The sequence below is a fragment of the Anolis carolinensis genome, chromosome 2, assembly GCF_035594765.1.
Source record: "Anolis carolinensis isolate JA03-04 chromosome 2, rAnoCar3.1.pri, whole genome shotgun sequence".
Taxonomy (NCBI): domain Eukaryota; kingdom Metazoa; phylum Chordata; class Lepidosauria; order Squamata; family Dactyloidae; genus Anolis; species Anolis carolinensis.
The window spans coordinates 182,965,322-182,980,552 of record NC_085842.1 but is presented as its reverse complement, the minus strand read 5'-3'; the positions used below and the strand labels follow the sequence as shown (position 1 = coordinate 182,980,552).

Below are 15,231 nucleotides of genomic sequence, written 5' to 3'. Positions count from 1 at the left end.
TATATAATCGTCCCCTCTCCCCACTCCCTGGGAAGAGCTCTTCTATGTGTCATTTCTGCTGGCCAGAAACACAAACAAACAGATAGTCATTTCTGAATGGTTAGCTCCAGTGCTATGTTTCAGCATATTGGCAAAGAATCTTGTGGCATCTTCAAGAATAACAGATTTATTTAGCATGAACTTTCCTAGATTAGAAACCACTTCCTCAGTAAGTCAATCTGTCTGTTCCTGTGCTTTATATAAGTTAGATCTGCAGAAAAAAACCTACACACAGCTAGATATCTACATAAAAACTCCAACCATCACCCAGGTCAAAAAAGAAGCACAATTAAAGCCCTGGCAGACCATGCAAAAAGAATCTGCGAAGCCCACCTCCTCCAATGAGAGGATAGGGATGAATAATCGTATGTCACTTTGAACATATCTCTATCATGTTCTCTAATACAGTAGAGTCTCACTCATCCAAGCCTCGCTTATCCAAGCTTCTGGATTATCCAAGCCATTTTTATAGTCAATGTTTTCAATATATCATGATATTTTGGTGCTAAATTGGTAAATACAGTAATTACAACATAACATTACTGCGTATTGAACTACTTTTTCTGTCAAATTTGTTGTATAACATGATATTTTGGTGCTTAATTTGTAAAATCATAACCTAATTTGATGTTTAATAGGCTTTTCCTTAATCCCTCCTTATTATCCAAGATATTCGCTTATCCAAGCTTCTGCCGGCCCATTTAGCTTGGATAAGTGAGACTCTACTGTAGCTATTTATTTATTTCTCACATTTATATCCTGCCCTTCTCACTCGAAGGGACTCAGGGTGGCTTACAACAGTGGCAACAATTAGATGCCCATACAAACCAATATAAAACAGCACATGAAACAGTAAAAACTATTAAAATACATTATGAATTAAAAATATACATTTCAAACATAAAATCAGACCCGTTCTTTCTAATGCTTTGTCCATAGTAGCTAGGTAGCTAGGTAAAACATAGCTAGGTAAAACATTAAGTCTAGTCGTGTCCGACTCTGGAGGTTGGTGCATATCTCAATGTCTAAGCCGAAGAGCTGGCATTGTCCGTAGATACCTCCAATGTCCTGTGGCCAGCATAACTGCATGAAGTGCCGTTACCTTCCTACTGGAGCGGTACCTATTGATCTACTCACGTTTGCATGTTTTTGAACTGCTAGGTTGGCAAAAGCTGGGGCAAACAGCAGGAGCTTGCCCCACTCCCCAGATTCGAACTGCTGACCTTTTGGTCAGCAAGTTCAGCAGCTCAGCAGTTTAACCCTCTGCGTCATCAGGGGCTCCTCTAATAGCTATTAGAGAGGATATCAACAGCCAAAGAAACCAGAGCCTTGACTCAGATGTTCAATTGATTGATTGTGGTCCCTGGTGAACAAAATCCATTTTGTGTTGCTGGAGATTCTCTGTTATTTCTGTGTTCCAGAATTGACCCTTGGGACTGAAAATAGCTTCTCAGGTTCAGATAATCCGGCTTCACTTCCTGCCTGACATTTCATTTCTTATCAGTGGCTTTTTGATTAAATTGTCATGCAAAAATTCTGTGTTGGTTTCTTTTTTTAACACAGGCAGCAAAATCCCAGGAGAAAGGGAGAACGTAACTTGGTTAAGACAGGAGCCATGGTGGTACCATGGCTCCTGTCTTAACCGGGTTACGATCTCCCTTTATGATCAATTCATGGAAGGGCTTAGAGTCAGCCATGACTGTTGGGGATCCAGTGGTTGCTTTTCTGCTAGGAAAGGTGGGTTTTTGTAGCACCACTAAATGTGGTGAAGCAGGAGGCTATTGGGTGAGATCAGGGCAATTCTCCTGGGATTTTGCTGCCTGTGTTAAAAAAAGAAACCAACACAGAATTTTTGCATGACAATTTCAGTGGAAGTACAATGGGCCCTTGGTATCTACTGGGACACTACATGGAGACTAAAATCTATGTAATTATATACATAGTGTAATAATACTATGTATATAATTGCATAGTATAATAATATGCATTATATAAAAGGGCAACTTTATGGTTGGCCTTTTGGATTTAAAAAAATATTTTCAGACTGTGGTTGGTGGACTCCTTAGATGTAGAATCTGTAGGTACAGGCCCTTTCCACAGAGCTATATAAAATCCACATGGGACCAGATTATATGGCAGGGTGGACTCAGATAACCCAGTTCATACCAAATATTGTGGATTATCTACCGTGATATTCTGGGTTATATGGCTGTGTGGAAGGGCCCTCAGTAGGCTGAAAGAAGGTCTTTTCCTCCAGTATCTGCAAGGGAATACTGTGTCAACTACCACATCTGTGTTGCTAGAGGCAGTTGCCTCACTTATCCAAGGGTAGGGTTATTATTTCATCTGATGCATAAGCCATATAGCTTATTTGGAAATTCCCAGGTCTCATTCATTTAAACCAGGGGAGAGGGGCTCAGACTTTTAAAGCAGAGGACCAGCAGAGGGGGGCGGGGAGCAGACTGTGCCATAACTCTTAGCGAAAGAGGCATGGACATGACATCTTTCCCCAGGGGATTGCTTCTTGCCCTCCTTTAGGGAAACTGGAACTCTCAAGGACCAAAACACTGTAGATAACTCAAAACTGGTTTTATTGTTCACAAAAGATTATCCCAATAAGCTGGAAGTTTCAAAGGGGTAAAAGGAAAATATACATTACAGTCTTTGGTTGTCTTAAATCCAAGGAGCTTTGCAGCTGAGAAGCTTTTCCAGGTCCCTCTTTCTCAATGGCTGTGAATGCTGGAGCAATCCTCAGCCTCAGTCAAAATGGTCTATGTTTGAAGACACAGTCTTCCTCTAATGCCAAAGAACTGATTTGAAGGTGCTTGAGACTCCTCAACATCGTCCAGGTTGGCCTTGAACATGAAGCATAAGTCTCAAGGGTAAGAACCTCAGAACTGATGCTGAGAGGTAACTTAAGTCTCTCTCTCATGTCAATCTGGTAGAAAACTTGATGGTGGAATGAAAAAGGCAACACTGTCCTACTCCAGGAAGAGGTGGAGCCAAACAATTGAGCTGAGGGAGCAATATAACTGGTGCAAACAACATTGATTGATAGCTATAAATAACCAATCAGTCCAACTACAGTTACAGGGCAAAAAGGCAAAATCAGGCATGATACAATTCAAATCTTGCAACTTACAGTTCCACATATAGATGGCGCCACTCGCGCCATCACACAGACTATAGTTTGAAAAAAACATTAATGAATTCCTATGCACACGGCATATAATATGCTGGAAGCAAATAATTTATTCCATCTTTCCACAATCACTGAATAACAGTTCTAAAGATTTCCCGCTCAACCCTCCTGTAATATGACAGTTCAACTCCCATCTGCCCCAAACACTGTGCCCACAGTCTGTTAACTGCAATTTCTCTTTCCCTCACAAACAGATGCCTTATCTACACTACCCTGTACCCAGCCTTCCCTTTATCTCCCTTCTTTATAGCAGAGAACTGAAGCAACCAACTCCAGGCTGCTATGGTGATCCTGACAGTCCATTACCACATCTGTGTTGCTAGAGGCAGTTGTCTCACTTGTCCAAGCTTAGGGCTGTTATTTCATCTGATGTATAAGCCATATAGATTATCTGAAAATTCCCGTGTTTCATTCATTTAAACCTCAGACTTTTAAAGAAGAGGGCCAGTTCATGGTCCCTCAGACTGTTGGAGGGGCAGACTATATTTTGAAAAAAAAATGAACAAATTCCTATGAACACTGCACATATCTTATTGTAGTGCAAATAACATGAAAGAACAATACCATATTTCAAATGAAGAACAATTTTAACCAACATAAAATTACCAGTATTTCAATGGGAAGTGTGGGCCTGCTTTCAAGTTAATTAGGATTGTTATTGTTGTGTGCCTTCAAGTTGTTTCAGACTTAGCGTTGCCCTAAGTATAAAGTTTATGGCGGGTCCCAGGTAAATGGCCTTGGAGGGCCGTATTCGGCCCTGGGCCTTCATTTAGGGAGCCCTGATTTAAACAAACATTGAGAAGTGGAACAAATGGAATATAGAAGTGGAGGTTATTTTACAATTTTCCACATTGAGCACCACAGTGTTTTGGTCTGGTCCTAAGCTGTTTTCTGTATCTCACGACCGAGAGGAGCAACCAAGATGTTTCCAGCTGAGAGAGCCGTGGGAATGGGCTGACCCCCTTTCTGTGATCTCTGTGCATGCGTGACTCTGTGTGTGACATTCTTCTTCTCCTCCTTCTTTTCCATCTCTGTTCTCAGCTCCTTCTGCACGGCCCCCTCATAGCAGTCCACGATGCCGCTCGGGAAAGGCTGGAAGAAAAAGGTGGAGGACATTTCCAGTGTCTACGATATCAAAGAGAAGCTTGGCGCGTGAGTGAAGGGAGACCTGGCAAGAAATGGGTGGGGTGGCACTGGGTGCCATGTAGCTCCTTGCCTGTTGCCCTCAGTTTGCGTTTGGTGCTTGCACTTGTGGAGTACAACTTCCAGAATCTGCCAGCCAACATTCTCACTGGTAATACTAGATTGGAGATCCCGGATACTATAGTTCAAAATAATAGTTTTTCAAAGCTATGATTTTATCCTCTAATCATTCCTATATTTCTTCTAATGGCCTTCTTCAGTAGCCAGAGCCAGTCTCTTCTCTTTCTACTCAGGCCCCTTCTGCACTGCCACATAAAATCCAAATTATCTGGATTATATGGCAGTGCAGACTCCGATAATCCAATTCAAAGCAAATAATGTGGATTATATGGCAGTATAGAAGAGGCCTTCCTCTTCTCCCATCCTTGCCCTTCCATCCAGTCACCCCTCACATTTGTGGGTTTCACTTTTGAATCTTCATGGATTTGATTGATATGTTCTCTTTTGGAATCTAGGTACTCAAGTGTGATGGTTTAATCAACTCACACCAGTTGTTTACTATAGAGTTGTGCTGGAGGACATAGATTTTCCTAGTTGGCTACCAACTTTTGAAGATTCTTAGAGGGAACATCTCTTTAGGTATTTCATAGAATCATAGAACCATAGAATAGTAGAGTTGGAAGAGACCTCATGGGCCATCCAGTCCAACCCCCTGCCAAGAAGCAGGAAATAGCATTCAAAGCACCTATTTGTAGGACCGTGTGATTCTATGGTTAATGTTTAGCAGAAGTTGACCATAGAGTTGTACTGGAGGACATAGAGACTCCTAGGGGGATGTTTGCTCAGGTTGAAATAATAATTTGCATTTTCCCCACTTTCACAGAGGTCCTGTGCCCCTAACGCAGCAAGTATGGATGGATACTTCTTATCGATTTTAACATGAAGCAAAGCAGCAGGGGATTCGTTGGTATCTTAAACACTACCAATTTGAGAATTCCATAGGATTCAATTTAAACCTGAAGCAAAAGCAGCAGAGAGCCTAGTTGCACTTTCAAGATTAGCAAACATTGCAGACTTGAGAATTTCACAGGACACCTGTTTCCTTTTGATTTTTGCAATAGTCCAGCATTGCTAAACTCAGGCCCCTTCCACACTTCCCTATATCCCAGGATCTGATCCCAGATTACCAGCTTTTTTTCTGTGTCAGGAGCAACCAGAGTTGCTTCTGGAGTGAGAGAATTAGCTGCCTGCAAGGATGTTGCCCAGGGGACGCCCGGATGTTTTGATGTTTTACCATCCTTGTGGGAGGCTTCTCTCATGTCCCTGCATGGAGCTGGAGCTGATAGAGGGAGCTCATCGGCGCTCTCCCTGGGTGGGATTCGAACCTGGCAGCCTTCAGGTCAGCAACCCAACCTTCAAGTCACAAGGCTTTTATCCCCTAGGCCACTGGAGGCTCCTTATCCCAGATTATTTGGCAATGTAGACTCATATAATCCAGTTCAATGCAGATAAACTGGGATCGGGTCCCGGGATATAGGGTAAAGTATATCCAGCCTCATGCGATCAAACTGTGATTTCTTTTTCCCACCTTGCCCCCTGAGCACAAATATGGTAGTGTGGGCAAATGCAGCTGTATTTCTTCAGTTCTATAAACATCTCTAAAAATGGAGTGCCTCTTAGAAACGTGGGTGCATCCCATTGTTGCTGTCGTTGGAACTGAAATTAACTGGTGCCTTGCAATCAACAGCATCTCAGAATGGAAGAAGTACTACTGTGCACGCATTTATAGTGCACAGATTATAAACACATTGGCAGAAAGATGCTTTCCCTCCAGGCAAGCGGGCTGGAAAAGGTGACATGTTTTGCTTTGCATTGTGCTAATGTGTTGGGGATTTTCACACTACCCACTCTTTTTAATCTGCTGCCCCAGGCAATAATATCTTGCATTCTGCAGCCTCATCTCGGACTCTCTATGCTCAATAAACAAGAAGCAGCTGTGTGTCTTCCCCACTTTGGCAGAGAGAGTCAAGAGGCCCCAGGATTCTGCAGCCTGACTGCCTTCCTTTGCATACGGCCTTCCCAATGGCTGAGAGAGGCTCCCAGACATCTATGACGTAGAAGGGACAATAATAGACCTAGAGCCCAGGGAATTGAGATGGAGCCAGAGCAACCCATGGGTTAACCCTTTCCAAACTGAGACACCAAATCCTTTCTTTTCTCTCCTCTGAATATTTCAATTGGCTGATGGGACAGAGAGGGAGTGATAGAAGCACCTTTTTAATTCAGCCATGGCTCCATGTGGACTTGGTGATATGTTGGGTGCATCATCATGGAATGAATGCAGTCTGGCACCACTTTACCAGTATTATGGAATCCTGACAGTTGTGGCTTTGCAAGGTCCTTCGTCTTTTCCACCAAACAGTGAACCAACTCCCAAGACTCCATAGCATTGAGCCACAGCAGTTAAGGTGGTGTAAAACTGCATTAATTCTACAGTATAAACACTCTTGTCGACAGAGATGGTTGTCCAAAGGCATTGCACAATGAGCAGCCCTATTTAGATCCACACCGGAAGGCATCCTGGGAGCTCTAGTGAACAATTTCGAAATGTGTTGTCGAAGGCTTTCATGGCCGGGATCACAGGGTTGTTGTATGTCTTTCGGGCTGTGTGGCCATGTTCCAGAAGTATTCTCTCCTGACGTTTCGCCCACATCTATGGCAGGCATCCTCAGAGGTTGTGAGGTATGGATAAACTAAGTAAGGAAAGGAAAGAATATATCTGTGTAGAGTCCAGGGTGTGGCAAGAGTCCTTTGTCACTGGGAAGCCAGCATTAATGTTTCAGTTAATCACCCTAATTAGCATTGGAAAGGTTTTTGTCTCTTGCCTGGGGGCATCCTTTGTTCAGTCATTAGCCCTCAGAGTGTTGAGGATGGCACAATTATATCTGGTATGATAAAAGAAAAACAGTAGATGGGAACCAACACTCTGAGGGCTAATGACTGAACAAAGGATGCCCCCAGGCAAGAGACAAAAACCTTTCCAATGCTAATTAAGGTGATTAACTGAAACATTAATGCTGGCTTCCCAGTAACAAAGGACTCTTGCCACACCCTGGACTCTACACAGATATATTCTTTCCTTTCCTTACTTGGTTTATCCATGCCTCACAACCTCTGAGGATGCCTGCCATAGATGTGGGCGAAACGTCAGGAGAGAATACTTCTGGAACATGGCCATACAGCCCGAAAGACATACAACAACCCAATTTCGAAATGGTTTGCCACTTTTGACATTAGAGGTTCTTCATTGTGCCATTTAAAATACCAAACCAGATTGGACAACTTTGAAAAACAGCAGATTATTAAATTTAGAAGGCCATGATCTTAGATCTGGATGGCTCAATTATATCTGGTATGATAAAAGAAAAACAGAAAAAAACTTTAGTAATCACTTCATAAGAGCTTCTCTAATTAAAGTATGGGAAAAATACAAAGATAGATTTTATAGTAAAACCCCCTTCTGGATTTCCCCCATAGAAGCTAAACATAACAGAGAATTTAGTAGAGAGAATTGGTTAACATACCAACAAATATTAAAAAAGATTGATAACGAGTACAAAGTAAAAACTCATACAGAAATTACACAAACAAATAAACAAATTTCATGGTACCAATATTATCAATTACAAATAAGCTTTAAAGAAGATGCCAAAAAGGGATTCAATCAAGAACGGGGAACATGGGAAATTATAATGAAAAAAGACCAAAAGTTAATAAAAATATTATACCAACAACTACTAGAATGGGCAACAGAAGAGGAATACATAAAATAATGTATGATAAAATGGGCAAAAGACATAGGCCATAGTTTGAATTTGGAACAATGGGAAAAATTTGGAAAGAGAAACTAAAATATACAGCTGCAACGGATATTAAAGAAAACTGGTACAAGATGCAATACAGATGGTATTACACCCCAGAAAAATTATCAAAATTTAATAAAAAGAAATCTAATATATGTTGGAAATGTGGGGAAAAATTGGGACATTTTATCATCAATGGTGAACCTGCGAGAAATTAAAAGAATTTTGGAAGACAATACATCAAATAACAAAGGACATCATAGGAATCAAATTTAAATTGGAACCTGAAATGTATTTACTAAGTTTTACAAATTCAAAATTTTTTAAAAATGAGGACAGAATATTTTTCTACATAAGCACAGCGGCCAGACTAACAATAGCGAAAGTCTGGAAAGGGAAAAAACTTCCTATTCCTGAGGAATGGTTAATCAGAATCTTGGACATGATACAAATGGATAAGCTAACACAAAAAATAAGAGAGAGTAAAAATAAAACAGACTGGACAAACTTCATAAAATTCTTGATAAAAAGAAGAATGGACCTCATGATAGACTTATCTACAATATAAAACGGTTTAAGCGAAAAGAGACTAAGGGAAAATACCAATATGTAATCAACGAAAGAGAAAACTCCAAGGTCAAGATGGGAAGTCAACCATTTTTTTAAATTCTTTTTTTCTTTCTTTTTCTTCTTCTTTCTATTCTTTTCTTTCTTTCTCCCCCCCCCCCCCCTCTGTTTTTCTCTCTTCACCTACTTTCAGAACCCTTTACACCTCCCTCACTTTCCTATCAATATATTGTTCCACCACTTTCGATGTATTATGTTTCTTTACAAAATAAAAAAATAAAATAATGAGCGATAAAATACCAAACCAACTTCATGCTTAATTCCATGAAGTCGTGAAGAGCTGGCAAGGTTTATGTTTTCTCTCCAGACTGTTACTATATGTGATTTTGTTGCCCAAATAAATGCATTAATTCTTCAGCATAGGTCCCCCAAGAGACTACATTAATAATATAATTTTATTAGTAGGCACACCTATTTCTTGTTTTCCTCCCACTGTCTCAATTTAGCAGAAACACACTCAATTAATCTTCTGCTACCCGATTTCTCCAGTTGTTTTTAAGATGTTCTGGATTCTTTTATTTCACCCTCTTTCCTCTTTTTCATTGGTGTATTGGCAAACTGAGTTCAAAGTGCCACGGTAGTTTTGCACTCCATTAAGTCGGATTGGGGAAAAAAGAGAAGAGGAGTCAGACTCTCCTAACTTGGGTGCTCTTCCTTTATAATGTTTGCCATCTTTGACCCATTTACTGCCTTTCTCTGACAGAGGGGCATTTTCAGAGGTCGTCCTGGCCCAGGAGCATGGATCCCAACGACTTGTAGCCCTCAAATGTATTCCCAAGAAAGCCCTGAGAGGCAAAGAAGCAGCTGTGGAAAATGAAATTGCTGTTCTTAAAAAGTAAGTCAGTGGATTTCTGTGTGTGTATGTTTTCTTCCATTCTTCTGGAACTTTAAATGTTTGGCAACCAAAAGCAAACATTACTTGTTATATATATTGTGATGTTTTGGTGCTGAATTCATAAATACAGTAATGTCTACTAGTGGTGTGCATTTGTATGGAATCGCTGTTTGTTTTGTTTAGTTTCATTTGTTTTTTATTTGTTCCCGTTTCCAAAAACAGGATGCCTATACAAATAGGATTTTTGTCTTGCTTAAGAAAAAAATAAAAAATTTCAGACCATTGGCAGCAATGGGAGGGCTTCCGAGGTTCAGCCCCCCCTTGGTTTTTGGGCTAGAGGGGTGAAAATCGCCACACATAGAGGGCATTTCAACCCCTTTGAGCCCACCAACTTTTAAAACATTTGGATCTTCCCCAGAGTACTATTATTATTATTAGTATTATTAATATTATTATTAACACCCATTGGCACACATCAGCTGTCATGGGGAAGCAAGCCTCTCTCAGACCCAGATCCCAGAATAACAATTGTTATTAATATTAATATTATGATTAACACCCATTGGTACACATCAGTTATGGATAACTCTGTCAGTACCTGCTTATTGTTACGTAGCCCGAAACGAAAGGAAAACGAAAGCAAGCACAGTAATCGTGCAGCTTTCTCTTTCGTGTCACCTTTTGTTTTGTCCAAAAATGGCATCTTTTGTTTTGTACATCCGGATGGACGATACTAAACAAATAGTCGAATGAAATGTATGAAACAAATACCATGCACATCACTAATGTCTACATAACATTACCGTGTACTGAACTGCTTTTCTGTCGATTTGTTGTAAAACGTGATGTTTTGGTGCTTAGTTTGTAAAATCATAACGTAATTTGACATTTAATAGGCTTTTCCTTAATCTCTTCTCATTATCCAACATTTTCGCTTATTCAACGAACTGTCGGCCCGTTTATGTTGAATAAGCGAGACTCTACTGTAGGTATGTTGTTTCTACAGATGTGAATGTGCAGCAAGAAATAATTATTTCCCTCTGGGTTTTTTTTTCCAAAGTTTTTTTTTCCCTTGAGAAAATTTAAAAAATGGAAAAATGGATTACGACATTGAACAAAATCTTTCAGATAGAGTGACATATTTAAGCTGCCCAAAAATCCTAAAAACCATTGAAACAGGAAGACTTTCATGAAATATATTGAAGGATGAGGTATAGATACTTAGAAGAAAGAAAGATGGCAATGCACAGTTTATGATTATTGAAGTTCCTGGGCTTGGTTTTCTTTTCTCAGTTCTTTTCATGCGGTGTTTAGGTATGCTTGACAAGAGGGAGGACTAGAAAAGACAATCTCTTCTGTTTTACTAATGTTTCTTCTGGGTTGTTGTGAGTTTTCCGGGCTGTGTGGCCATGTTCCAGAAGCATTCTCTCCTGATGTTTTGCCCACATCTATGGCAGGCATCCTCAGAAGTCATGAGGTTTATTGGAAAAACTAAGCAAGGAAGGTTTAGATATCTGTGGAAGGTCCAGGGTGGGAGAAAGGACTTTTGTCTGTTGGAGGCCAGTACGAATGTTGTAATTAATCACCTTGATTAGCATTAGTGGCCTTGCAAGCTTCATTCCTGCCTGGGGGAATCCTTCGTTGGGAGGTGTTACATCCCCTGATTGATTCATGTCTGGAATTCCTGTTTTCAGAGTGTTGTTCTTTATTTACTGTTCTGATTTTAGAGTTTTTTTTATGTCTCTTGTGTTTTTTTATTGGGATTATGCCCGTTTTTATGTGCGAGGCAAAACAAAAATTATTCTTTACAATACAGGTCTATAAAGCCTGATTTTAACGCAATATATTTATACATAATATATTTTAAGTTCCTAAAGTAACAAAGTGAATTCCAATATATAAAAGGTCCTAAGGTAAAGGTATCCACTGAGATTTGGTCCCGGGACCCCATGTGGATACCAAAATCCTTGGTTGCTTAAGTCCCATTATTATACACAATGGCATAATAAAGTGGTATCCCCTAGATAAAATGGTAAAATCAATGGTTGCTCTTTGGAATAAAAAAAAAATCAAGCTGCAAATGGTTGAATCCATGGATGCAGAATCCATTGATATGGAGGACAGACTGTACCCTGATTCTCATTTTTGTACATACATCTTTAGGTTTTGTTACAATCAGTCAGAGTAGAAATCAGGATTAAAAAAATATTATTCCTTTTTCCATCTCTTAATTTTTGTCAATCTCACTGGTATTACAGGATTCAGCATGAGAACATTGTGGCTCTGGAGGACATTTATGAGAGTCCTACTCACCTGTACCTGACCATGCAACTGTGAGTAGCGGCTTCTTGCATTGGGAATTTTTCAGACTGGGTTGGAGGATTGATCCAAGATTGTATGGAAGGTGATTGATTCTTTCTCAAGAAGTAGGGAGTGGGCAGACATAATAGGTGTGTTTTTATAGCACATCTCTGTGTACATTATATTACAACAGGGAGATGGAAAACCTGATGGCCATGAATTGTGGATCGCCCCTGGCTGATCTTTAGACCCTTGCCACAGTCCTTATTGTATCTTATTCATTCTCATTGTAGTTGTAGCAAAACAAAACACATAAGGAATGTGGTGATGGGGTTGAAGATGCCTAATGTTTTAAGAAAATTATACTTCTGGCAGTTTTGCAATGATAGTGAATTTTGCAGTAGTTATTAGATGTATGCCAGCTGGATGTAAATTGCACACATTCTGAGTCTTATTCCATTTCTTTGAGAGACTTCAAAGTGATTTGTTTTGATCTGCAAAATTCATCAAGGCAGGATTAAACAAATAACTCTGAGCAATATCTTATATGTACCTGTTAAATCCCTCACAGGATGGGATGGGATGTGACTCACAGAAGTTACCGATCCCTAGTTTGTTGGGGATTGTGGATGATAGATAGCTCTTATGTGTACCCATGAGTCCATAGTCACCCCGCAGAATGATGCACCACTCAGCTTTGCAAAACAAGTAACACAGGAACTTTTACTAAGTCCAAGAGATCAACAGAACAGTGGTATTTACAATAGTCCCTCTGATTGCTTACAGAAATCAGCGGTCATAAGCAGTCCTCTCTTAGTCCATAAATCTGCTTCAGTGAAGATCAGCAGCAAACAAGGCATCAGAAATAGTCAGACCTCTCTGAGTACAGAGCCATCTTCTTTTCAGTCAGTACTCAGTAGACTCACATACACACACAGAGAAAACTGTTTAAACTGGTTCTCCAGCAGCAGGACAGTAACAGTTGCAAAACCAATTCCCAGGTCCTTGCAAACTCAGCTTAATGCATTTGATTTTCCAGTTAGCACACATATAGTATCTTTGCAAACCATGACATAGTTTATATCTCTGCATCCAAAAGGTTTATAGTTTGAACAGGCACCATGGAGTAAACCCAGTTAGGAGAGGACTGAAAGGGCTCAGGAAGCAAACACACATAGAGGAATGTAGTTTTTTCCTGGTGAGCAATGAGTGAGGCCAGATGTCTCGGGTATCTTTTTCAGAAAGATAAGAAAGGAAATAGCCAGTCTCTTGGATGTTTTGTTCTAGGATCCCAGCTAATTATGAGTGAGATTAAATTAGACATGTTGCCCCTAGTATAAAGGCAGATCAGAGTTCTCAAAATAAAAGATAATTTTTAGAAATTAACAGTGCTATGGAAGGCTTAGGCTGGATCTACACTGTCATATAATCCAGTTTTTGGATCCAGATTATCTGCTTTAAACTGGATTAAATGAGTCTACACTGCCATATAATCCAGTTCAAAACAATCTGGATTCAGAAACTGGATTATATACAGTGTAGATAGGGCCTTAGATTAAGGTGGGGAAACCTGGACTGTAAATCTCACAATCCCTTACCATTGGTCATGTTGTATGATACCAATGTGAGTAGTAGGTAAAAACATCTGATGAGCCAAGAGTTCCCGTTCTCAGTTCTTCATTAGTCAAAAAGCTAGAAAGAATGTTACATTTCTGTACAATGGAAGAAAACAGTAATGAGACCCAACTCAGTCCAGTGGCATCTTGCGACTAAACCTGAGAATTGCATCATCCATACTAAGTTGATATCAGGATTTCTTGGTTGCCTTTCAGTTTGAGAAAGAATGTTGTACATTTCCGTCAGATTAATCTTGGTATTAAGAATGATGGTTGGAAAATTCAAGATGCAACGTTGTGGTCTCTCTGCCCTGCAGGGTGACAGGAGGAGAGCTCTTCGACCGTATCATTGAGCGGGGCTACTATACAGAAAAGGATGCTAGCCAGCTCATCCGGCAAGTATTGGAGGCTGTGAACTACCTACATGAGCTGGGCATTGTTCATCGGGATCTCAAGGTGAGACTGCAGAGGACACTGGGATGCTTTGGAAGCTGCCTATGAGTCCAGAGTTTGGAAAGTTTGCTTTCTTTGAGGATTCACAGAATCCTCCAGTATTGGCATAATTAGTTTTTCAAAACTCTACTTTTGTATTTCCCTTTGATTCTCTCACCTTTTAATTCTGCCTTAAAAATTCTCTCCATCCCAATGAAATATTCACGTGATTTCATGTGTCTGTAGTGAGTAACACATTTGTTCGGCTAGCATGTTTCCTTGAAAATCACACATGCACAACCCAGTTGCTTCATTTTCAAAGACCTGCCCTTGATTTCTTATCTCAGCTAATGCTAATACGGTAGAGTCTCACTTATCCAAGCTTCACTTATCCAATGTTCTGTATTATCCAAGGCAGTCTGCCTTTTAGTAGTCATTGTTTTTGTAGTAAGTGTTGCAATGTTCTGGTGCTAAATTCATAAATACAGTAATTACTACATAACATTACTGTGTATTGAACTGCTTTTTCTGTTAATTTTTTGTAAAACATGATGTTTTGGTGCTTAATTTGTAAAATCATAATGTAATTTTATGTTTAATAGACTTTTTTCTTAAGCCCTCCTTATTATCCAAGATTTTCGCTTATCCAAGGTTCTGCTGGCCTGTTTATCTTGGATAAGTGAGACTCTACTGTATACTATGTAGCCTACATTTACTGGGTTTGAAACCCAGAGGGTAGCAAAAATTGCATGTTTGGATCATGGCTTCCAGAATCCTCACAAGCACAATCTTCCGTAAGTTGGTGGGGGGGATTTTGGTAGTTTTAGCCCAATACATAATTCTTTATTATTACAAAAATAAATGTATACAACAAAACAGAAGGAAAAGCAAAAAAAATGGGGAAGTTATTGTTAGTTAATTAAATTATGACAAATACAGTAGAACTCACTTAGCCAACATAAACGGGCCGTCAGAATGTTGGCTAAGCGAAAATGTTGGATAATAAGGAGGGATTAAGGAAAAGCCTATTAAACATCAAATTAGGTTATGATTTTACAAATTAAGCACCAAAACATCATGTTTTACAACAAATTGACAGATAAAACAGTTTAATACACAGTAACATTCTGTAGTCATTATTTACAAATTTAGCACCAAAACACTGCAAAGTAT

General features: G+C 39.7%; 1 protein-coding gene across 2 annotated transcripts in view; it reads left to right on the top strand.

Moving 5' to 3' along the window:
• pnck (pregnancy up-regulated nonubiquitous CaM kinase) overlaps positions 1-15,231 on the top strand; it is a 48,577-nt gene that overhangs the window by 11,788 nt on the left and 21,558 nt on the right. For both annotated transcript variants that reach the window (XM_062971256.1, XM_062971255.1), the window contains exons 2-5: positions 4,283-4,393; positions 9,578-9,709; positions 11,968-12,042; positions 13,944-14,082. In XM_062971256.1, the coding sequence (XP_062827326.1) occupies positions 4,317-4,393; positions 9,578-9,709; positions 11,968-12,042; positions 13,944-14,082 (423 nt within the window). In that variant the 5' untranslated portion in view covers positions 4,283-4,316. The remainder of the gene's footprint in view (positions 1-4,282; positions 4,394-9,577; positions 9,710-11,967; positions 12,043-13,943; positions 14,083-15,231) is intronic.